The sequence below is a fragment of the Balaenoptera borealis genome, assembly GCF_965194805.1.
Source record: "Balaenoptera borealis genome assembly, chromosome: 15".
NCBI lineage: Eukaryota > Metazoa > Chordata > Mammalia > Artiodactyla > Balaenopteridae > Balaenoptera > Balaenoptera borealis.
In genome coordinates this window covers 5,151,012-5,176,534 of record NC_138871.1, presented here as the reverse complement: position 1 = coordinate 5,176,534, position 25,523 = coordinate 5,151,012, and the positions used below count along the sequence as shown (strand labels likewise).

General features: G+C 45.9%; 1 protein-coding gene across 12 annotated transcripts in view; it reads left to right on the top strand.

Annotated features, from left to right (window-relative positions):
* IL1R1 (interleukin 1 receptor type 1) overlaps positions 1-25,523 on the top strand; it is a 93,847-nt gene that overhangs the window by 32,919 nt on the left and 35,405 nt on the right. Inside the window, exon 2 of one of the 12 annotated variants that reach the window (XM_082357376.1) lies at positions 14,118-14,207. The exons of 6 other annotated variants lie outside the window; for them this stretch is intronic. In XM_082357376.1, the coding sequence (XP_082213502.1) occupies positions 14,118-14,207 (90 nt within the window). Of the gene's footprint in view, positions 1-14,058; positions 14,208-14,444; positions 14,624-25,523 lie in introns of those variants that run through there. 5 more of the 12 variants (XM_082357380.1, XM_082357378.1, XM_082357381.1 and 2 more) reach the window with 5 other exon arrangements.

Below are 25,523 nucleotides of genomic sequence, written 5' to 3'. Positions count from 1 at the left end.
CCTCCTGACCCAGGTATCCCTCGCTCTTATTCACGGGGTCCACTTCCCATATCTGGGGCCAGTGGCTGTCCAGTGTGGGTTTGAAGGTGCCATGCTTCAGTAAATAGCATCAACAGAGTCAGTTCTCTTCCTAGCCCACTTGTCAGCCCAGGAGGCAAGCCAGGATTGGGAGCAGGATTGGATGACTGGTGATTCAGACTTCAGCTTTCTCTGCTCTGCTCATTCCCCCACTGAGTCAAGGGTGAGAAACACTTTGCTCCAGGTCTCCATCCTTTGAAGTCCCATTGGCTGAGTCAGCTCCCTGCCTGCCTTTAGAAGGATCCGATACAGAAAAGTTGTCCTAACACTCAAGACCTGTACATTCATGGACAGTGCCCAGTGAGACAAAACAAAGACGGCTGAAGAGTCCTATCAGGGCTGTGAAAAAGACCTGGGCAAGGAAGACAAAGTATTGTTAAATGGAAGGGATGAAAAACACTGAAATCAAGCACAAGAGTTTTCAAAGTGCAGAATTAAATGATTGGTTCATTTATTCATCTTACATAATGTAAAATGCATCTACTACATATCAGGCTTTCTTCTAGATAATGATAATATGACAGTGAATAAAACAGACCAAAATTCTATCCTCTGGGTGCCCACGTACTAGTAGAAATAGATGGTTAATAAACAAGATCATGACGGAATATGTACAGTAAGTTAGATGGTGACATGCTGTGAAGCACCAGTAGGGACTTCAGTAGGGTAGGAATGTGTGTGCATGTGTGTGTGTGTGTGTGCGTGCACATGTGTGCACGTGACATCTTATGGCTTGGGATATCTATTTGGCAATGAGGAGGGGAATTTCTTTGACAGCGGTGATTGGGAGTTTAGTTGGGTAGGAAGAACGGGAAAGAGAGATTGCAGTTGTTAAGACAGGAAATGATTCAGGTTTGGGTAAAACTTTTTAACAATGAGAAATGAAGAGAAGCAGAACTACTTTAGCATGGCAATAATTATATTTCTGGGTTTGCGTAAGGAATGTTGAGAAACTTCTGGTTGCAAACCAACATTTTGTTTCCCTGAAGCCCTTCACGGTCTTTGAGTACTGTTTAGATTTCGGTTCCTTAGAATTCTTCATGATATTGACTAAATTCACTGTCCTATCACATGGAGACCAAGCTATTTGTACATCTCACACCTGATTACTTTAGCCTGGAGTATTTGTGCAGAAAAACCCTGCTTCTTAGATGTGGTTTTGATTGGTGTTTTTGGAATGAGGACCTTATCAGCTGTGGTGTATATACTAGTGTATGTAGTCTTTTTGCCAGAAATATTGACCCACTCTTTACCAGAAATATCCCTATTCCAAAATGATATCACATTAAGAGTTTATGGCTAATAATGTTTCAGTAATATTTGCTTATTTGTATAATATATTATTCAGTTAAAAACACTCTCAGGCATATTCATTATCTGTAAGTCTCTCAGTAACTCTGTGGTTATCAGGGCAGGAATGTTATACCCTTTCCATAAATTCAAAGAGGCTGAGCGAGTTACCCAAGTATAGGTAATGTATGGCAAATAATGATCCTCTCTACTGTTGACTATGTATGTGTCTGACAGTGTTTAAATGCTTTTTACATATTAACTTATTCAGTCCTCACAACAGCTCAGTAAAGTGGAGACTATTTATAACATCATTTTACCATCAAGGAAACAGACACAGAGAAGCTATGACTTGCTCAGCCCCACACAGCTCGGATATGGTGAACCACCAGGCTATACTACTCTTGTTCTGGAAAGCAGATCTCCCAGCTCCTAGCTATACTTGGGAGTTTTTAACTTCACAAACAATATCACCACAACGGTGACAAATGTTGGAGCAGTAAACGGCAGCAGTGTGGATGGGAAAGACCATCAATTTTGGAGAGTGACCTGAGTTCCAGTTCCTTTGGTTATTTCGCAGTTGGGTGAGTTCCTTAAGCTCCCTAGAATGTCTGATTCTGTCTATAAAATAAGGGGATAGTGATACCGCTCACAGCGTGGTGAGCATTAAATGGATGTCCTATTAAAGCATCTAACTTACTGTCGGGCATGTAATAGGTGCTTGTGGCTTGTACATTTCCTCCCTACATAAAGGACCATCACTAGGCTTGGGTCAGAGGAACAGTTAGGGACACGGTAGTGAAGTAAACTGTAAATGGCACTGGCTGTTTTGCATACCCTTTGAGAAACTCAGGGTGGGACTTGTGTAACCTAAGAGAGCAGCTCAGATTGCGGTGGTGAGCAAGGGCACGGTTCCTCATGGGTGAGGCTTAGAGGGGCTGCTGTTCAGTGAAATATCATTTCAAAGTCTGGGTAACAGGTGAAGCAGCTGGTGCAGGGGTGATTCTCCCTTCTGACCTCTTGATCTGCCCTTGGTCCTTGCTTCTGGGAAGATGCTTCCCTGAACCACATAGTGGTCTCCATAGGGCTGCCCAAGCTTTAGGTAGAACAGAAGTTCTCAACTTTTGATTTAAGGACCCCTTTCACTCTTCAAAATTATTGCGAACTCTAAAGAGATTTATTTACATGGGTTAACTATTGATATTGACAGTTTTAGAAGTGAACACAAATTTTAAAATGAATTTTTATTGATCATTCAAAAATAATAACTTCATTACCTGTTAACATAAGTAACATCTCTTTTATAAAATGATTAGATTTTTAAAACAAATAGAAAAAATAGACTTTTTTCTGGCATTATTTTACATTGTTTACATTGTTCTGGAAATCTCTTTAATATCTGGCTCAACAGGAGACAGATGAATTCTCATGTCTGCATCTGCATTCAATCTTTGAGATATTATACATCACATAGGTTTTTGCCAGAGAATGTGTGTGGAAAAGGCACAGACCATCTTTGAATTAGTATCAAAGTAGTTTTGACCTTACAGACCCCCTGGAAGGGTCTCAGGGACCTTTGAGAACCACTAATGTAGAATATCTTTTTCTCTTTAAACATCTTTTTTCAACATTCTTACAATTTCTTCTCAATGCCTCCCTCCTGATGCCTGTATTCAAGTGATCATGATTGATAATAATTTTTCCTTCAGCATTCTTGGGTTTGGCAAGCCTGGAGATAGTGGATTCAGAGGTCTCCCTCCTTCCCTCTCTCCTTTCCTCTTCTCTTCCCTTCCTACCCTCCTTCCTTCCTTCACAACCTGGGGAGTTTTTCTGGTGCCTCCCGACTGGTCTCTGTGCCTCTAGAACCTGACAGTTGCCAGGCTGTGTTTTGCTTGACATCATTCACAATCTGCTTCCTTCCTCAAAATTCTTGGTCTTGGCTGACATTTATTAATTCTGGATTATGTTTTATAAATATTTCAAAAATGTTTCCAACCAAAAATTTTTTTGAGATGTGTAAAGAATTTGTGGCATGTTCATGGCTGAGGGTAATATCTGCGAACTTCAGAAACTATGCAGCAGAATTCTGCTGCCAGCCAAGACTGAGTCACTGGGCCTGGATTTACTTTCTCACCAGAGACAACAACAAAAAGCACTATATAAAATACATGAAACCAGAGGTTTTAAAATACTGGACATCAGCCAGTGAAGGACAGTGATCCCTGAGAGGAAAACAAATGAGGTGGACCTTACGAATGCTCTTGGTCACCAACTGAGAGAAGTTTTGGGCCATGGGAGGGTGTCCAGCCAATTCCCTGGGGAAGGGGGATCCAGGCAGAGTTCAGCCAACTTCCTGAATGGTTAAGATGAAGCTGAGTGCCAAGGGAGACCAAGGCGGCTACAGTTCACAGAAAGGATGCCAAAGGAGAGGGAGCAGGAACAAGAGAGAACTTCAGATCTGCAGAGGGCCCCCTTTAAGAATCAGCAGAGTACCAATCTGCACATGTATGTGAGGAAATTACCTGAGGCCAGAAAAAGTACCACCCTGAAAGGATTAGATGGTGCAGAAAGCCAGGAGTAATTTCTTTTCCTACCAGCCAGGCTGGAAAACCTAATTTGCAGGCATTTGGTAGAGGACTAAGAAGGATCATGCTTCAGCAGTGGGGCAAAATGAACCCTAGACCCCTGCCTAACAAGGCACAAAGCAGCAGCCAAAATCATCAAACATTTCCAAGAACTCAAATGCATCCCAGAACATAAAAATACCCAGCATCCAACAAGTCAAAATCCAGACTGTTTGGCATCCAATAAAAAAAAAAATCACCTATACAAAGAAGTAGGAAAATAATGAGGAGAGAGGTCAATCAGTCAAAACCAGCTAAGAACTAACACAGGTGTTAGAATTAGTAGACGAGGACCTTAAAGCAGTTTTTTTATAACCGTATTCCATATGTTCGAAGAAGTAAGTAGTGGAATGGAAGATATGAGAAAGAAAGACCCACCTCTAACTTCTAGAGATGAAAGCTACCATGTCTGAGATGAAAATATACTGGATGAGATTAACTGCAGGTTAGACACTGAAGAGAATAGATGAATACATTTAAAGACACAGCAATAGAAATTATCAAAATGAAACAGAGGGGAAACAAACAAACAAAAGAACAGAGCATCAGTGTACTTGGGACAATTTCAAGCAGCCAAATACACATGTAACTGAAGTCCCCCAAAGGAAGGGAGTGACAGACGAAATATTTGAAATTAGTGACCAGAATGTTTCCAAATTAGATGAAAATGATAAACCCATAGACCCAAGAACCCCAACAAACAAACAGAAAAATACCAAGTTTCATCGTAACCAAATTGCTTAAAGCCAGTGATAAAGAATAAAATCTTAAAACAGCCAGAGAATAAACACACCTGCCGAGGAATGAGGATGACACAATGGCAGATTTCTTACAGAAACAATGCAGACTAGCAGACTTATTTATAAAGTACTGAAAGGAAAAAAGAACAAAAACCCTGTCAACGTAGAATTCTATACACAGTGAAAATATCTTTCAAAAACAAAGTTAAACTGTTTCAAACATAAAAGGCTGAATTCATCACCAGAAGATCTGAACTACAGAAACATTAAAGGAAATCCTTTAGGCAGAAGGAAAATGATGATAGATAGAGACATGGATCTATTCAGAGGAATAAAGACCATGAGAAATGGCAATGGAATTATTACTTAAACTTCTTTAAAAGAAAACTGACTGTTTAAACAAAATAATAATGGTACAGTGCAAGGTTTATAACATAGGTAAAAGTAAAATGAGTGACAAAAATAGCACAAAGGCCAGGCAGGGAGAAATGGAAATGTAGTATTGTAAAGAGAAATTTTCATCACAAAATGTCTATTTAGAAAAGCAGAGAAATGTCAAATCAATAACTTCAGCCTCCACTTTCAGGAACTAGAAGAAGAAACATTACACCCAAAGCGAGCGGAAGATAAGAAATAATAAAGATCAAAGCAGAAAGCAATTAAGTAGAAAACAGAAATACAATAGAGAAAATCAATGACACTAAAAGCTAATTCTTTGAGATCAGTAAAACTGATAAACCTCTAGCCAGAATGATTAAGAATAAAAGATAGAAGACAGAAATATCAATAGCAGGAATTAGATGATATCACTGCACTACAGTACAAATATTAAAATGATAATAACAAAATATTAGGAAAAAAATTATGCAAAAAATATTTACACTTAGATGAACTGGACAAATTCTTTGAATGACACAAACTACCAACCTCAATCAAGAAGCAAGAGATAACTTGAATAGCCCTCTATCTATTAAAGAAATTGAATTTGCAGTTAGAAATCTTTCCACATAGAAAACTTGAGGTTTAAATAATTTCCCTGGTAAATTCTACCAAACACGTTAGGAAGAAATAATATCAGTTCTGCATAAACTCTTCCAAAAACTTGAAGGGGAGTAAATATTTCCAAACTCACAAGTTCGTCCCAACTCTAAGAAGCTAGTATTACTTTGGAATCAAAACCGAAGTGAGAGAGTAGCATGGACATATATACACTACCAAATGTAAAACAGATAGCTAGTGGGAAGCAGCTGCATCGCACAGGGAGATCAGCTCGGTGAGATCACTTAGAGGGGTGGGATAGGGAGGGTGGGAGGGAGACTCAAGAGGGAGGGGACATGGGGATATATGTATATGTATAGCTGATTCACTTTGTTATACAGCAGAAACTAACACAACATTGTAAAGCAATTATATGCCAATAAAGATGTTAAAAAATAAAAATAAAAACATCTTAAAAAAAAACCAGCTCAAGAAAAGAGACCTATAGATCAATATTCCTCATGAACACAGATATAAAAGTTTTAAACAAAATAAAATTGAATCCAACAATGTATAAAAAGGCTAATACGTCATGGCCAAGCAGGCTTTATCCCAGGAATGCAAGGTTGGCTTAGTATTGGAAAATCAAGAAATGTAATTCACCATATTAATAAAACTAAAAAAGAAAAACCATATATCATCTCAACAGATGCATAAAAAGCATTTAACAAAATCCAATGTCTATTCCTGATAAAAATATCCAAAAATTAGGAATACAAGTATACTTCCTCAACCTGATAAAGAGCATCTATGAAAGATCTATAGTTAACATCATACCTGATGGTAGAATACTGAAAGCTTTCCCCTAAGATCAGGAAGAAGGCAAGAATATCCACTTTTCTCATTTCTATTCAGCATTGTACTAAAGGATCTAAAAAGTCAAGTAAAAGAAATAAAAGGCATCCAGATTGGAAAAGAAGAAGTAAAACTGTATTTGCAGATATGATGGTGGTCTATATAGAAAAGTCTAGGGAATCTATTTTAAAAAGCTACTAGAACTAATAAGTGAGTTTTGTGGGCCACAAGATCAATGTACAAATATCAGTTGTATTTCCATACACTAGCGATGAAGATCCAGGATTGGAATTTAAAAACAATACCCTTTACAGTAGGATCAACAGTATGAAAACTTAGGGATAAATTAGACAAAAGACTTACAAGATCAGCATGTGAGGTGGTAACCGTGGGAGACTGTCCTTCCCTTGAGCCCATGGTGGGCGAGGCACTGCTCTTGTCTGCTGTCTCTGCTTCCTGCCCTCCCTGGCTTATGCCGCTCTCTCCGCAGAGACTTTTTCAAGATCTTTCCCAAATTACTGGCTTTTACCGGGTCTTTCAGGTACCTAGCTCACTTCTTCTATACATGGAGCAGGGAAAGCAGAGAAAAGCACTTAATCCTTTTTCAGCCATTACCAATTCATTCCTGAGATGCTTTCCTTTTCATGAAACAGCATAGGGAAAGAAAACTCTCATCCCAGGAAACTTAGGGCTTTCCTCTGCATTCAAAACAGTATGCACTGGGACCCCTTCTTCCTGCTCTTAGGAAAGCCTGGGTTCTAGGTGGGCACCTTCTCTCTGAGACCGTTTCTCTGTGTCATTATTCCCATGGCCAGGTTGAGTTGGGCAACACCAAGTTACTTGATAAACACATGGTTAATATGTCAAAGCAACAGGAAAGCACTGTAAGTGATTATTATTTCTTAGAGAATAACAGAAAGGAATGACAAAAACATAGAGTGTGGTAAGATTTTTCAATTTCATTTACTAGCATACTTGTATTTAAAATCTTTGGTCTTTTTTTTTTTTTAAATTGAAAGGTAATAAATGTTCTGCTGCTGATTTTATGATCCTGTGACTAGGGACTACAGGGTTGTCTCTGCTAGAATTCATTGCGGGGCAGTCCAAGTATGGGGTGATACTTGCTATAAAAACTCCTCTACACCCTCTTCCTTAGCTGGTCTGTTGACTACTTCTGACATTCAGGGTATTGCTATGGTTGATATGAGTGTTTTGGGACAGAGTGTGGAGGGATTCCCCTTCCTCCCCCACAAAATACATGGTTTTGTATTTTTTTATTTCTCTAGTAAATATAAAATCTTATATTTACTAGAGAAATAAAAAAATACTTATATTTACTAGAGAAATAAAAAAATATAGACGTGAAATGATTATGGGCAAAGCATTATACTGATGAATGTCAAGTAGTTATAACAGTATACAAACTGAGAACATAAAATATAAAGGGAAGGTGTGGAGAGGTATGGTTGAGCTGAGCCATGAAAGGCAGTCTAAATGATGACCTGGTTGATTGAGAGGAAAGAGGGAGGTATGAAGAGGTTTCTTGCTCAGGTATAGGTTGAAAATGAGCAGATTGTCTATTTTGGATGAAAACCAGCTGGCCAGAGAAGGACCCCCTATTCCAGAGGCCCTGAATCGTCTAGGCTTTAGAGCAGCAATGTCCAATGGAATATTTTGCAGAGATGGGAACATTCTATGACTGTGCTGTTCGATATGGCAGCCACTAATGATGTGTGACTACTGAGCTCCTGAAATGCGGCTAGTGCAACTGGACAACTGGATTTTTAATATTATTCAATTTTTAACTATTAAAACAGCTTCATGTTTCTAGAGGCTACACGTATCGGATAGCACAGATCTAGAGGAATACGAGAGGGAATCTTTAGTCCTGAGAGCCCATGCAGAAGTCACACTCAAGGGATCTTCTGTGTCTCCTGCCCAAAACTGGTACCAACTCTGGATCCTGAATCTTTTATGCCGTTATTGGGAAATTGGGATCATAGGCTTCTACTACTGTCTCTCTCAGGAGGACTCAAGGCCCAGTGGTGCTGGCCTCCTCTGAGGACAGTACCAGCTACGTTCTTGACCACAGGCTGAGCTCATCAGCGGGTCTAACCGTCCCAGAGTTGGGATAGCTCAGCATCCGTCATCAAGGCTCTCAATTCAGTGACTTAACTAGTAAGGATGCAAGAGGCAAAGAAGGAATCAGCGGTACCAGGGCCTCTTCTCCCACCCCTTGGACACAGCTCTCCTCCTGCCTCAGGAGAACAGTGATTATTATTGGAGTAGTTCACCAGCCGCCGAGTTATTGCCAAATTGTTTGTTCTGAGGAAAGACAGGAGAAACGAATAGGTGAGTGTTAATATAATCTTTGGACATTAGAGAAGCGATTCAACAGCTCTGGCACTCCTGAGTCTGCCCAGATTTTCTTTCTGCTTCTACTGTCAGAAGTCGTGGCCTGCTCTTACTCTTCCAAGTACCTTTGCTGGCAGAGGCTTACTTCCCACGGGTCACACTATTTCTTGGAAAACCATTAAAGAACAACACTAGAAGCTAAATCATTCTTGCAGTTAGCATTTGCAAAGTACAAGGTTACTTCCTTTACTCAAAATAGTATATGTAAAGCTAAACCTATTTGACTATCTCATAACTCTCATTTCTCCTTTATTTGCTGGTGAGACAGTCATAATCTTAAGGAACTCTGTAACTGGGTAGTGTTCAGAGGTGATGCTGGAGAAGGGAGATAGGCGTCATTTTAATTCATAGAGACTTTGCATGCTGGGCTGATTCTACATGGTGCAGGAAGGGCCATGGGGAATCAGACCACATTCCTCAGTGTGGTCATTGCTTTGCCTGTCTGTTATTGTGCTACAAACTCAGTGACTTAAACAACAGTGTGTTATTATCTCTCATGGTGCTGTGGGTTGATGGGACTCAGCTGGGTGGTTCTCCTTTGGGGCCTTTCCTGTGGGTGTAGTCAGAAAGCAGCTGACTAGGGTTACTGGCTTAACATCCAAGATGGCGCTCCCATGGCTGGGGTAGGTTCTGGCTGTCAGCTGGGGCTCTGGACTGGGGTGCATCCATGTGGCCTTTATGAGGCTTAGTGTTTCTAATAGTGTGGCAGTCTCAGGAGAGTAGTACTTCTTACCAGGTAGCTTTGAGCACCAGGAGTGAGTGCTCCAAGAGACCCAGAAAGAAGCTGAAAGGTTTTTGATGATCTTGCCTCAGAAGTCCCAGAAATTTCAATTCCACCTTATCCTATTGGTGGGTGTTGGTTAAGTCACTGCTTCGGGGGGGGGGGCCAGATTCAAGGGGAGGGAATCTGACTTCGCCCCTTAATTAGAGGAGGAATGAAGAATTTGCAGCCATCTTTAATGTACTAGAGTGATCATATTAAAAGGAAACCACTTAGAGAAATTAAATTGGCAGTTATATTCAGGAAGTATCTAAGAGTTGAGAGGCTGCAACATGAAAATCTGGATTTTGGAAGGTGCTTGGGGAAAAGGGAAAGTGACAAAATTTAGGGATGAATTACAGAAACTTGCAGAGAACCAGTGGTGGTGGGACCATGTAGAATTACCAGGAAAGACTGTTAGATTTAAAACTGTGTTTAAGGAAAGCAGTACTTTTGTTAACATAGCTTGCATATGACTAAGCACAAAGGTTTCAATTGGCCCTGCTTGGATGACGTGGGAAAGCTGGTAATGGCTGCCTTTTGGATGGTGATGGATGATTTGGTCATTGGTGCTTTTGTTATGTGTTGAAGCAATCATCAAATCAAAGACAGCTGGTATAAAAGAGAAGGGCTGCCAGTCTGGTTCTGTTAGGTTACTAACAGTTCTTGGAAGTTACTAAGTCTCTCGGCCTCTGGAACTTGCTGCGCACTTTCTGTGTTAACATGGGAAAAACCAGGTACAAGGAGCCTCTGTGGTCATTTGCCTTCATTGAACAAGATGAAAGCTACAATTAGAACTAAGAGTTGGCAGGGCAATGTCTATCTTTCCTTCTTCATAAAGGAGGTTAAGAAATAGTTTATTGTCCGTGGAAGTCTTATGATATTTTATACTTTCTCCCCAGCTCTCCTCTCTAGTTCACACTTGGCTGTCTGATTGGTAAAGGTCTTACAAAATCAGAGGAACTTGAGCAGAAAGGTGGTCACAGAAGCCCACACACGACTGCATAGAGAACGGGAGCCCTCAGCCGATTAAAACTGCAAAGTATTACATGGAAAGAGACATAGGTTTAAAAAGTGATTATTTGGAGCTCAGTGGATGGAAAATGTGTGAAAGGAGCAAAAAACTAGGCCATAGAAGGAAGTCCATCTAAGACAGTGGTTTTTAAATCTATCTCAGGGAACGCTGTGGTTCTGTGAGCAGTTACTGGCAGTTCCATAAATAACAAAAAATAGGCGTAGCTAGAGTCACAGAGGCGCAAGTGTAATTAAAAAAAAAAAAAAATTTCCACAACTGAAGTCAACTTAGCTCATGAATCCTCATTTCCATCTGAGGCCAGAAGAAAATCTTGCCAAGTTGCAGAGTTGTTTAGTCTCTGCTGGGTCAAGGCTCCGTCTCTTTGGGGAAACAGCACAATCTATTCAGAATTTTCCCTCTTCAAGTGGCTTTTTTTCCCTGGACGGTAACTGGGGTTCTTCAGGGGTGGTGGGGGTGAAGGTATGGACTGCTTGAGGCTTGTCCTGGCACCTGGATAGGGCTTCTGCCTGCTGGACTTACAGCCCTCAGCTGAGCTCCTGCTTGCCCCCTACTGGTCCCCAACTGCAATGGCTCATCTCAGTCCCTCTGAAGCCCCCTTGGAGGGTCTGGGACGCTGAACACTCGAGGATACACCGGACGTAGTGAGCAGCCTGGCCCCAGGTCCAGGCAGTTCTGCTGTCGGGCTGCCCCTCGGAACAGGCCATGCTGGACCCCAGACTTTGCCATGACATGGGTGGTGTCCAGGGCCACACCAATGGGAGCCCAGGGGTGCCTCTCTCTTCCAGGGTCCCCTCAGTCTCTTCTCCTGGGAGGAGGCTAGGGTGTCTCTTGTTTGGCGGTGGCGGAGAATGGGGGTGCTGGGCCCCCTCTCAGCGACCTTCCAGGGTCAGTAAACACCAGGCGTCTCCCCTCTGCTTTCCTTCTCACATGCTGTTTAACTCTGCTCCTTTGGGTGGGAAAAATACCTTTCATTCTTTACATGACCGTACATCCTTCTGAACTCGATGGTTTATGATATAAAGTCAAGGCTCAGAGTTCTCCAACACTTTGGCTTTGGGGATTTAAGGAAACAAGCACACAAAGGCTTCCTCTTTAAAGCCGTCAAGGCTAGTGTGAATGTTTATAATGGACAATCCTTCAAAGTGTCATGCCTCACAGGCCATGGGGAGTGTCTTGTGTTTCAGATCACCAGAGCATGCTGTACTGGTCAGTGGGCTGCTATTTCGTGTGCATTATTAGATATTCCTCCAAAGGGGGTCATGTGATCTGAGCAGCTTGACAGGTCGGGGAGGGGCTGAAAATCCTCAGGGATATGGTCTCTCTTAAGGAAGGTGGCCCGGGGTGGCAGACAGTCAGGTCTCCCAAAGGATAAGTTTCAGAGGTGGGAGGGTAGTGAGGGACACACACTCCAGGAGGGGTCCCGAGGCTCTGGATGTTATTTCTGTTCCTCGTACGGTTTTGTCAAGTACACCTGTCATCATTTTCATGACGTGGTCTCTGAACTGAAGCACACGCCCGCATCCGGAGCATCTGTGCGGTGCTGAGACCAGAGCAGAGGGTGATGTAGGGTGACAGTCTCCACCTCGGGAAGCCTCCAACCCAGGGTGGAGTGAGGCAGGTGGACACACCTGTTACCCAGGAGAGGAAACAGAGGGAGGAGAATCCAGGGAAGGTGGTCAGCATGGCTTTGTGAGGGAGGAGATGAATTCATGGTCCCAGTAGAGCAGTGGCTATAGGTGAGAAGGTCAGGTCTTCAGATCCCATCCCTATAATGGGGGGTGTTTGAGGGTCCCACCTGGGTTTAGGGGCCCCGGTGTCTAGTGGAACAGCTGGGGTAGGGGTAGATGGGAAGCATTGAGAACATAAAAGAAAAATAAAAGGAAAGTATAATTTTTTACTTCTACATTATTGCACAAATCAATTTTTCTTTCTACTTGTGCACTGTTCAAAAATCTTCATTGTATAAGTAGTAAGACAGTTTATCGCTCGTGGGATAGTTCTGTGGTGTCGAAATGTGTTAGTTTCATTCACTGCCACTCGGACACACTCACTGAAGTATTTTCAGGTGGAGGATACAGAGGGAGGGCATCAGTGTAGGAGCTTGGATGCACACTTGTTCACAATCCTGCGTGCACGTTGGAATCATCTGGGAGGTTTAAAAACCCTGAGGTTTGGGCCTCAGCTGCAGAGTTTCTGATAGGACTGATCTGAGCGTTGGGTGGTCCAGATGCCCTCGGTGATTCTAATATGTGGGCCAGGTTTAGAGAACGGCCACCTAAGCAGGAATAAACTAAGAGATGGGACATGTGGTGAGTTCTCATAATACTATGTCATTAGCCCCAGATGTGAGCCAGTTCCTCTGAGAAAGAGGAACCATACATGTTCTAGAACCAGCTAAAATAAAAAGTGAGAAAATGTCATCATTCGAGGTTACAAGGCAGCATTAGGGCAGAGGTGCTGCTGCTGCTGCTGTATCGTTTATGCTTTTTTCCATCGCAGAATGATCTGGAGCAGCTGAGGCCCAGGTTATCTCAATTCTTGAGTTTCTGATGTGGATATCAAGGGATGGGTTAGGGAAAGGAGTGCCTGCACAGCCTGGAAGGGATACAGGAAGGGGTGGTGTGTTCTATGAGGAAGGAAACAATCATCATTTACTCAGTGTCTCCTGGAAGGATGGCCTGGGTGGCTCTCAAAACAAGCTGGGGTCCAGTCACTTGCTGGAGGCACGGATTGGACGGGGAAGGGCCGCTTGGAGCCGAGCGCGCGCTGCCAGGACCCCAGCATCCTCCCCTCCCCCCAACAGAGGTCTAGGTGTGACCCATTCATTGCATTCCTCTGAGTTCAAAACGAACTACCAAACGTAAAATAGATAGCTAGTGGGAAGCAACCGCATAGCACAGGGAGATCAGCTCTGTGCTTTGTGACCCCCTGGGCGGGGGTGGGATGGGGAGGGTGGGAGGGAGGGAGATGCAGGAGGGAGGAGATGTGGGAACATATGTATATGTATGACTGATTCACTTTGTTATAGAGCAGAAACTAACACACCATTGTAAAGCAATTATACTCCAATAAAGATGTTAAAAAAAACAAAAACAAAAACGAACCGGTTGGGTAAGTAGGTTTTAAGCTTAAAAGCACACGAGGTCTGGCCAAGAAGTCTGGTATCAAGACTGTACCACTTGCACTGCTGCTTTTCCATTCAGGCGCTTAACTGTAACAATAAAAGTAGCAGGTGATTCGTGTAGTATCAACTCCGCGCCTGGCCCAGGTTTACAGCATTAAATCCTTTAATCGCCCCAACCGCTCCACGAGGTGGGTGCTGTTACGATCCCTTTTCGCAGAAGAGGAAACGGAGGTTCGCAGAAGTTCCGACTCGTCCAAGTTCACAAAGCTCCGGAGGCCGGCCGCCGGTCAGGCTCGGGGACAGAAGGGTGAGTGTCGCTGGAGGTGGGAGCCGGGAGCTCTGTTAGAAATCGAGCCCAGGGACCCCGCCGTGGAGGGGGGTAACCGACTGGCGAGGTCTCGGTGAGTCGCTCCATCTCAGTCCGGGGGGAGCGCGCGGCAGCCGTCCGGGGTCCCCCGCGGGGATGCGCGGGGATGCCCGGGGAGGGCGGCACCGGAAAGGGCTGGCCGTCTCCCAGTCTCCCGAGTTGGGCGGGGTGGGAGCCGTCCCCGCCCCGCGGAGCCCGAGCCGGAGCCGGAGCCGCGCCCGCGCTTCCCGGGCGCGAGGGCGGAGCCGGCTGGGAGCGCACAGTCCGGGCCCGAGCGCGGGGATGTGATTCTCCCCCGGCTCCCAGGGCGCCCCCGCCCGGCCGGCCTCCCCGCTCGCCGCCCGCGGGGCGCCCAGGTAGGAGGACGCTGGGGCGCGGGGCCGGAGTTCAGGCGGGTAGGGTTTGGCGGGGGGGTAGGGGGGGCGACTGTGGCTTTGGCACCTTCGCAGAGTCCCCTTTCCCTGTGCAGCGCGCAGAAAGCGTCCTTTCTGTTACCCTTGCTTGTCAGTTTGTTGTGAAAGAAGGTGATGGTAGTTTGATTTGTGGGTTTATTTTTTTTTTTGGCGGGGGAGTTTTTATTCCTGTGTGAAGCGGGAGTAAAAGTTGTTCAAATCTGTCTTTGGGGAACTTGGCAATCTTTCTGGAGGGTTGTTCTAGGGTGTGTCTGTAAATTGCTTCCAGGCGGTTTAATCCGGCCAAATTCAACTGATGTGGGAGTGGCCGTCTTTGGGGTTTAGGGTCAAAAGTGTTGTCTTCTCGAGAAGATAAGGTGTGAATTCCCTAAACACAGTGGGGAAGGGTAGCTTGTGGCCCCTTCAGATGAAGGATGATGCTGGATGGTGAAGCTACGGACACCAGGAAGACACTCATTCACATCAGGCATGTCCAGCACTTTACAGTTTATAAGGCCCTTTACACTTTTTTTTTGACTTCAAATCTTTTTATTTGAAAGTATTTTGTATTTGATTAGTGTTACCAACACCCTAAGTAATTTTCTAATGTAAAGACAAGTTTGAAAAGGTACATTATTACATAGGAACGGAGCTTTAAAAAGATATGGACCAATCCTGAAAGCAGCATGGCATGGAATAGTTATTTGACACTACATAGATTAGCACTTTGTCCATTTTATCCATATATATTATTTATAAGGTGCCCAAACTAGAAGGTTTAAAATTAGGTTAGTGATTATTTGTTTTAATATTTTGAATTTAATTAAAAAGTAGCTACGTTAGATGTCTTTGTATGTGTTTAGGTACATTTGCACATCTGCATGTGTCTGGAACTATTATATGTATATATACGTATATACAACTCCTGACACAAACCTGAATTCTAGGTGTCAACGCTCCACTTTTTAAACAGGAAGAACCCGGGGCTTGGAGAGAATATGGTGCCACAGAATAACGATTCCAGTCGAGGTCTGCGGGAATCCAGAATCTACTAAACCGCACCACTTTCTTCTGCCATGCGTGGGGGCCACATCCATTCAATGTGGTCAAACACTGTACAGTTCTTTTAGATTTACTTAAAAGACAGATGTGGACATAGGTAGAACTGGGGTCTAACTGGTGAATAGGGAGATCCCATTTCTGAGCTCACATCTAGCCAGTGGCTGGGAATCCAGTGTGGCCTCGCCTGACCTAGAGGAGAGAACTGGGGGGACACCCGGCTGCAGCCCCCAGGGGACTTGGCTGCTCTGCCTGAAGCAGAAACCAGCACATCTGGGGCCTGCGGGTCCACCCTCTGCTAGAAGCCTCTGGGTTTGTGCTTTTGACACGAGCCTCGAAGGCCCTTTACACTTACTGCTCTCTTATCCTCCCAGCAGTCTTGTGAGAGACATGAAACTATCACCCTCCTGCTCCAGCGGAGGAAGCAGAAGCTTAAACAGGGTGGTTAACTTGTTGGAGGGCTGGCATCCAGGAGGAGACAGAGACCTCTGGACTCCACACCCTATGGCTTCTACTTTATGGCATGATAGTTCCCAGTGGTCCTGCCTTCCAGGGCTTCTGGAAGGTGAATGTGCAAAATGGGACTCTGGGACCGTTAAGAAAATGAGAACTACGGGTGGTGCTGGGGAAGGTGGCTACCATTTCCCCACCCAATCTGCTGTGCAGCTACAGGCATCGTTCTCTCTCTGGACTCCTTTTAGTTTCTTATCTAGTATATCCTATTTAGTATTTCATTTAATATTCTGTATTCGTATCCTACCTTAAGTTTTGTGCTAGACAAAAACGTGGGGCCTTTGGGATGGGATTTGATGGGGAAGGGGTGTGGCAGTTGTGTGGGAGCCCTGATTTGTTGTGTCTTGTTTGGCTGGGTGCCATTCTGCTGTGTGTGGAGCATCTCCCGCACCTGAATGTCCTCAGGGGGCCTCCCTGCGGTTCCAGAAAGGATACTTGACCTGAATTCTCACATGAATTCGGCAGAGGCAGGAAAAACCCTCCTCGTTTCTAATAGGCTCTGCGGGGCCCTTTGTGGGCTTTCTTTTATGGCTCTGAAACACGTAGCATCTTGAATAATTCCTTCACTGTTGGTGAAACACTATTTAATTTTAGATTCACTTAACAAATGTTTATTGGATGTCTACTGTGTGCCGGGGACTGTTCCATGTACTGAGGATAGAGCAGTGAACAAGATAGATGCAAACTCCTGTCCTCTAATGGATGGGAGTCCTCTGGATGAAGTCACAGGACATTGGAGGTCTCTCTGCATAATGCGGTTCTTGGAAATTTGCCCCCTTGGACAAGGTGTGGGGAAACGGACTGCCCTCAGGCAGGACATCACTTGATATACTCTGGCTCAGCCATGGCTTTGGACCAGGACAGATGGAGAGCCTGTGACGGGGATGCATCGGTGGGAGGTGTGTCCAACCTGGAGAGGTTGTGGAGAGAACATGTCATTGATCAAAGTGGCAACGCTGGACAATTGCAGTGAAGCTACCATAGCATAGCAGGTAGGGGAGCGCAGAGGTTGTTATTATGATGGTACATGATAGACTCAATGTGAACTTGCCACTATGAAGGACAGAAGTCATCAGGGGCTCTGCCCCACGATGCTCCCCATCTGCTGCTGTCAAGCAGGCACTTGCTTGCGTCTTCCTGTCGGCCCACCTTTGGATTCGGCGCTGTCCCCTCTTTTACACATGCGGCAGAGTAACAGAGACAATTTTTTCCTTCCTACCTGTTCTGGAAAGGATTTGTAAGATGCTATGAATTAACAATGGGAAGAAAGTAAAACAAGAATGGAGACAAAGAGGAGTCTAGAAATGTATAAAAGGGAAAGCTTGATGAACTATGTACTTGTTTTTATTGAAGTAGAGTTGACTTACTTCAGGTGTATAGCAAAGTGGTTCCGTTATTCATCTATATAGATATTCTTTTTCATATTAGTTCCCATTATGGGTTATTACAAGATATTGAATATTGTCCCCTGTCCTTGTTGTTTAACTATCTTATACGTAGTACTGTGTATCTTGTAAGGTGACCCAAGCGGGGCTGCAGGGGCGGAGGAAAGCACAGTTCCCCGGCCATGCTGGCGCCTCTGCCCCGCCCCGGGGCCCTCCCAGCGCTGCTGGACCGGACGGCAGAGCAACCTAACGAGCATCTCGGGGTGCGCCCGGGCCCTGGTGTTTCTAAAGCCCCCAGGGTGGTTCTAATGAGTAGTCAAGGCCGACAGCAACAACACACTTTCCTGCAGGCAGTGGGAGAGGGGACACCTGGCAGAGCACAGCTGCCGGTGTCTTCGAGATGAAAAGGAAGTCCTCACGAGATGCAAAAGCATTCTTGGTAGAGAGAAGCGGCAACTCTCTCCTGAAGGTCCCCATTTAAGAGGTACAAAGAGCGAGTTTCAGGGCATCTCTTAAGGGACCCCCGCTAAAAGTGCCGTTTGGTGCATTTCAGCGGGACTCAGGGTGCTGTTGATGGGGGTGGAGGAGCATCTTGGCACGCCGGGCTCTGCACCTCTGGCTTCCCAAACCAGAGAACTCATGGATCCCTGAAAATACAGCCGATGGCTCCTGACCAAGAGTCAAATTAAGAGTTAGATGCTGTCACTTCAGACCAGTGCTTCTCGCCTCATTCGAAACCCAATACCCCCTTTGAATGCGAATATGGTAAACACCCTTTTACAATTCCAAAATGATATAATAGAACTTACCTACAACATAATTTCCAAATAATCAATATAATAGTAGACGTAAAGAATAAGTAAAGTAATTTGGGTTAAAGTGGTGTATTCTGGTGTGTGAATGCTTGGGCAGAGCCACACCAGGACCTGTGAGGTCAGCGGTGCTTTATGCACACCGAGTGTGAGGACATGGGGCGGCTGCCCGTGAGGAGGACTGACTCCTGATCAAGGTCTAAGTGGTGGTCCAGGGCCAGTCCTCCCTCTGTTATCACAGTGGTTGCATCCCCCGGAAAATTCAGGGGGATGAAACTGTGCCAACAAAATATATTTTATCTAAGTGGAGCGTGGAGTGGGGTGCTAGGCTCCCAAAGTGGTAAACGATGCTTCTGTCACCATGAATGTCTGCAGGACCCTGGAAGTCAAGGAGGATGAGGGACAGGTCTTCGCTGGGTAGGGCCGTTCCCGATGTGTAGCGCCCATTGTCTCCGCCACTAAATGGCTACCCAAAGGGTCCCCTTCCCCACAGTTTCCAAAATGTGCTCCCTCAGGGGAAATGCTGGCCCCGTGGAGAACTACGGCTTTCACTGCAGCACTAGGTGATAAGCGATGAAAGTGCCAACGCGGGTTTGCGCCTTGAAATAGCAGGGCACTCGTAGTAGCAGGTGTGAGCTGGCCGGCGGGATGCGTGCGCGTGAACTGTCAGAGGGTCGCAGAGGAGGTGACAGAAATCAGACCGGTGAGGGCCGCATGCAGCAGGGTTGGGGGGGGGTTGAGTGCTCAGAGGTACCCGGGAACTTTAGGGGGGATGGAAACAGTCTATATCCCAATGGAGGTGTTCCTGGTATATACAGTTGGCACAGTTTATGGAATCGTACACTTAAGATTTGTTGTGTGTTTCATCATATGCATGTTTTACTTCAATTAAAAAACCCCACAGTTGCACAGAAACGAAGACACAACACAGCCATAAATAAATTAATTAATTAATTTAAAAAAAAAAACCCACAGGAGTGAAGACACTGGAAGATTCTTGTAGAGACTGTCTGGTCCTCTGAGACTCACCTGTAGTCGCCACTCTGTTCTCAGCTGACCAGAAGGCAGTGCTCGGGGCATTCTGTCTCTCACAGTTGACTTTTTGCAAGTCCTGTGTGGCTGGACTCAGCTCAGAGCCTTTGGCAAGTGTCTGGGTTGGGGCTATGCTTCAGGATGAGATTCTGGAAGGGGCAAGGCGGTGCCCTTAAAAGGTCACCAGGGATGGAGACCACAGTCACTCCCATCACCGGGTCTGGTTTCTCTTGTCCAGGAGCCCAAGGAAGGCAAAGTGGAGACCTTGCCAAACTCCAGCCTAGCGGTCAAGCCCACTCCTGTCTGTAGCCCTCTTGTGACGGTAATTACTCCCTCTGTGCCTCATTTTCCCCTTTGCCCTTAAAACCCACATGACACCACCAATCTGGTGGCTTTGAGCCGTGTGAGAGCTGAATAACTTAGATTTCCTAGCAACACCGGAAATCTCTGTGGCTATTTTTATTTTATCTTCATGTCCTGTACATGATACCCTTATGATAAAAGAAAAAAAAGCAACTTTCCTTGTCCTGTTTGGGTAGATAAATCAAATAGTTCTGTGAGCTAGCCTTTTGGATCTGTCCCCTGAGAGGAAGATCACCAACATTTCAGGGTTTTTTGGATTTTCTGAGAGGATAAGTGTTCCTTTTACCCCTGTGGTGGGAGTGGTTTTCTTTGCTCAGAGTTGTGGAAAGCTTTTTCTTGGGGGGAGATCCGTGACAGCCATGCCGACCACATAGTCGGGGTTCAGGATGTCTGTGCGTTGTTCATCTCTGCAGAATGGGAACAGTCATCATGTCACGTCGGGGGCACACCGTGGCGACCCCCAGGCGGTCACGTTCATGTTCTCCTTCCCCGTATGGAGCCGTCCTGGGGCCCCCTCCATCCTTGGGGCTGGGCTGCTCTGTGCGCCTGGCCTGGTGGGTGTGAGTCTGTGGGACCCCAGTGCATCCGTTTCTCATGGTCGGGACGGAATAGAGATGACCGCGGTGCTTACGCAGGATAGTGTCTCTCCGATCTTACCTCCAAAATGCTCCTCTTGGGGAGTGAAGAGCAGGTGCTCAACCCAGCACTCCACGGTATCACCTTAACGGACAGTTCTTTGCCTCATGTTTTTTTTTTTTTTTTTTTTGACTGACACCAAGCATTGTACATGGATGACCACAACAAAAGCAACAATGATTGCAATTACCAAACACGAAACACACTCCTACTATGTCATAATATTGACATTCAGTCCAGTAATCCTCCACTGTAACAGCGCCTTTACTTTGCACTGAAAATTGATTTGTATATTTTTTGTCTCTCAGTCCTTGTGGGATTTTTTTTTTTTTTTATTCAAACAGAAAGTCACAAAAATTATACTCATCCTCATCGGTTCACTCAGTCCCATGTAATTAATTTTTTTTTTTCATCTTGATCTTTTGTTAGCACTTTTATGAGTTCATCAGTTTTTCATTAGAGTTCTGAAAATGCTTATTCATTCAGTTCAGCAGTACAGTCAGTTACCAGAAACCTGTACTTGTCAGAGTCTTTTCCATGAATTTCCTGAAGATGAAAACCTTTTATAGGAACATATTTACAAAAGCATCAGAGTACACCCAGAACTGTCCGTAAATGACAAAAGACTTAAAAATGACCACGGTTAAAGATTTGATGAAAGTTCATAATAATGCAATTGACAAGGAAATTTAGTTATTTCTGAGATATACATTTTAAAGTAATAACTAGAATTATGACTTATAACATTATACCAGAACATATAAGATTTTTAGAAATTTCATGTAATGTCTGAAACATATTAACATATTTCCATACAAATAACCCAATGGAAGTTTAGTATTAGTTGTTTTGTTTGTTTTTTTATACTGTAGGTTCTTATTAGTCATCAGTTTTATACACATCAGTGTATACATGTCAATCCCAATCGCCCAATTCAGCACACCACCATCCCCACTCCACCGCAGTTTTCCCCCCTTGGTGTCCATATGTCTGTTCTCTACATCTGTGTCTCAACTTCTTCCCTGCAAACCGGTTCATCTGTACCATTTTTCTAGGTTCCACATACATGCGTTAATATACGATATTTGTTTTTCTCTTTCTGACTTACTTCACTCTGTATGACAGTCTCTAGATCCATCCACGTCTCAACAAATGACTCAATTTCGTTCCTTTTTATGGCTGAGTAATATTCCATTGTATATATGTACCACACTTCTTTATCCATTCGTCTGTCGATGGGCATTTAGGTTGCTTCCATGACCTGGCTATTGTAAATAGTGCTGCAATGAACATTCGGGTGCATGTGTCTTTTTGAATTATGTTTTTCTCTGGGTATATGCCCAGTAGTGGGATTGCTGGATCATATGGTAGTTCTATTTTTAGTTTTTTAAGGAACCTCCATACTGTTCTCCATAGTGGATGTATCAATTTACATTCCCACCAACAGTCTTTGCCTCATGTTTTATCTCTTGGAGACTTTTCTTTCCTCTTCATGACATAGCCCTGTATCCTGTAATATAAAAATGATAACTTCCCCTAGAAAAGCTTCAGGGAGAACCCTGACCCCTGGAAGACGGGCTCTGAGTTCCCTGGCCGTCTGCAGCTTCTCTGGGGGGGGGGGGGGATTTGTGGCTCTAGTTTAAGAAAACAAGGACTTGTGTAAACACAGAATTCTAAAGTATTTCCCACCATCGTGTAGTTCCCTGTCTTTATAAGTTCCCAAAACTGACATTTTTGGTCTGAACAATATCGACTGTTTAATAGCTGGTTGAATGCTGGTAACAGGTGAACATCATAATTATGAGCTTCATTTTAATACCGTCATCCATTCCCCATGCATGTTTCCACTGATTTTCAATAGAACATGTGGGTGGTGACATTTCATGAGCTGAAGAACCTGCCTTATAGTCCTTGCTTTCCCCAGGGGCTCATCCACTGTACCTGCTTAGTTATAGGTGAATTAGTTGCAGCGTCATTCTCTGAATATTTTCCCATGATGTCCGATATACGTGGAGGCCACGTTGGTTAATGTTTGGGATGAGAAGTTGTAGTAAATAATGCCGTCCGTGTCTTTACGCGGCGCTCAGTGTGGAGAGTGAGTAGGCATGAGGTGGAAATGTGGAAAGTACCGTTAGGATTTCCATTTATATTTAGGAGGCGGGGCTCTGCTACTTAAGGTCCCTGGAAGAGGATGGGGCCCCCTAGTGTTGTCATGTCTCTCCTTGGGTTTCTCCAGAAACTTCCCTTAGACCTGGCAGGAGAGATCCCACCCAGGCCCTGTACTTTGCAGGGTTCTGTTCTGTTTCTCAGAGCCGGCTGCTGGCCTCGGCATGGCTAGGAGTCTGTAGGGCCAAGATGGTCCAGGGTCCAGGGATGGTCCAGGGGCCCAAGAGCCCCGGAATTCCCTGCCCAGATAACCTGGACTTGGATTCCAGGGCATGTGCAACCCTCTTTCCTGGGTTGTCCACTGGGGACTCCACTGCCTGAGGGCCTCTCTGGTCTGCAGAGTGGCCAGGGCCAGTCAGGAGGATGTGTGCCTGTATGCACACTCAGGGCCCTCACAACATGGGATGGAGCTGGGGGCAGGCCAGGGAGTCAGGCTTGGAGTTTACTGTAGAAAGAAACTGCTCAAGCCCCACTGGGCACTGCCCCCTGTAGACCCTGTGTGGGACGGTGCAGCCCGGACCCTGGGCCCACGCAACAGTGTGTCTTCACGCATCTGGGGCGCATCTGCTGTGCGCCACCTCAGTCCTCTGCCTGGCTTTTGTCCTGGAAGGCAAGAGTCACAGAGAGGGGGAATTCCTCAGAAACAAGAAGGAAATTCCTTAGAAACAAGAAGGAAATTCCTCAAGAATAAGAAGGCCTTAATAGATGCTCTGTGGCCACAAAGTTGGAGCAAATGCCCTGCCCCACCCTTCACTGTGGCTCTGGGACTTGAGGAAACCCCTTGGGTTCTCATGACAGCACCCCACCCCCATGTCTCTTTTCCTTTGTCTGCACTGGGTGTGGAACTTCTTGCAGTGACAGCAAGGCACTATGGATAAAGTCAGTCCTTCCCGGAAGGGGGGGGCTTTGGTTGGGGCCAGTACGCTCACTGTAAATTCTCATGCTTAATCTCTGTTCTTATAAATTAGCTCACTTTGAAGTTTCTCATTCTGGGTCTAGGAGGAAATTGCTCTGTGCCTCACATTTGTACTTTCACTTTGTCTTTAATAAGCCACTAGCCTTCTATGTATGTTCCATGTGCCACACAGGCATGCTGTGATTACTAGTTTCCAAACGGCATCACCAAAAAGCAATGGGAGCTGTGCTTGGGGAGCTCAGCAGGGCTGGCTTCTGCAGCGAGCATCGTAGAAAGTCGCGCCTTGTGTTTCCACTCCACGGTGCGCTGTCGTGAGCGGGCCGGGCTGCTGGAGGTGGGGCGAGTAGCCGAGGCCTGTGGACCCAGGCCCCCCACGACGGCCCTGGGTCGGGCAGTGGGGTACCTCAGTGCACTGCTGCACCCCTGCGCATCAGCTGGAAGCTGCTGTGGAGGAGATGTTAGCAGGTCTGGGAAACGTCGTATGTGGTATAGGCATTCTGCATCGAGGCAGGAAAGGAGGCCGGGCGGTGTCTCAGGGCTTGTTCATTGATTGGGGGAATTAATCGTTTTATGTGGACAGTTCACCTGAAAAATAACACAGTGGAATAACTCGGTGACTCTTTGTTGTCGATATTTTCTAAAGGGATAGTTTGAATTTTATTACAAATCGATTTCAAAACTCACCGTGGACATTGCTAGGTTGTCGCCTCTGGACGCGGGCGGGGGGTGAGGCTCACCCAGTGTCCCTTCTGGCATTGAAGTGCTCCTCCTGCAGGCCTGCTTCTGCTGCCCTTTCCCGCAGAGCCGCCCTGCCTTCCAGCTGTGAGCCTTTGTCCCACGCCTTAAGAAGTGGTCCACCGTCTCCAGCATGAGTCTCGGCCGGCTCCAGCCCCCAGTGACGGTTCCCCTCGAATTTCTCTTCTCTGACTCACACGTGTACCCGTATCCCATCCGCCCCGCCCTCGATTCCAGGCGGGTTTTGGTCTCTTTTTGGTCTAGTGCAAAGATGGTGGGTGGGTTCCTTCCTTCGCTCCCTCCCTTTCTCTTTCCTTCCGCCCTTTCTCCCACAAGTATTTCTTGAGCTCTTCCCTCGTGCAGGGTGTGTAGGAGTGGGCCCTGCTCCCAGGAGTTCGGGAGAGGAGTGGGTGCGCCCTGTACCCTTCTCTCCTGGCCGGGTAGGACAGTCCAGCGACCAGGAGAGCCGTCCGGCGCGGCCAGAGCCCTGCGTCCCCGCGGCCACGTCTGAGACAGCCGGTGCAGAGTACCAGGGAGAACCCGTGTGACTTGGTGCTCTTGGCTGTGGAGGAAGGGGGGCGTGTGGGGGCCCCCGGGAGAGGCTCTTGATCAGAATCCGCTCAGAGCTGGTCAGAAGTCACAGGAGAGGCCGGCCAACTAGGAAGGGTCGCATCGAATGGCAGTCCTGGGAGGCATTGTGCAGGCACTGAGGACGCAGAAGGGCACAGGCCTTACAGATGCACCAGAGAGGAGACCGCCAGGAAGGTGATGGAGGAGGGGGGGGGTGGACCCTCATCCCCGGGAGTCTGGAAGGAGGGGCGGTGGGTGCAGCTACGTGCTGCAGAGCCTTCCAGTGAGATGGGGACAGGGGGGCCCTTTGCATGGAGCAACCAGGAGCGTGTGGTGGCCTGGGCTGTTCATTTCACAGGGGCCGTGAGACTGGCGGGGCAGAGGGCAGGCCATTCCGCAGTGGATATGAAAATCCTTTTAAGAAGTTTCTGGAGCAAAGAGGAAGAGGGAAAGCGAAGTGGTTAGAGGGCTGTGGGGTGTCCTTCCCTGCAGAAGGTTTCCTGGGCCTTCCAAACAAATCCGGTCCGCTTGCCCGTCCACCCCTCCCCCAGTCTGTAAATTTCTCCCAGACGTCATCCACGGGACCGCCATCAGCTGCGGTCATTCTGGGCCACACGACTGGAGGTGGGGAGGGCCCTTTGCTGGGCCTGCAGACGGGACTATCTGGGAGGCTTGTC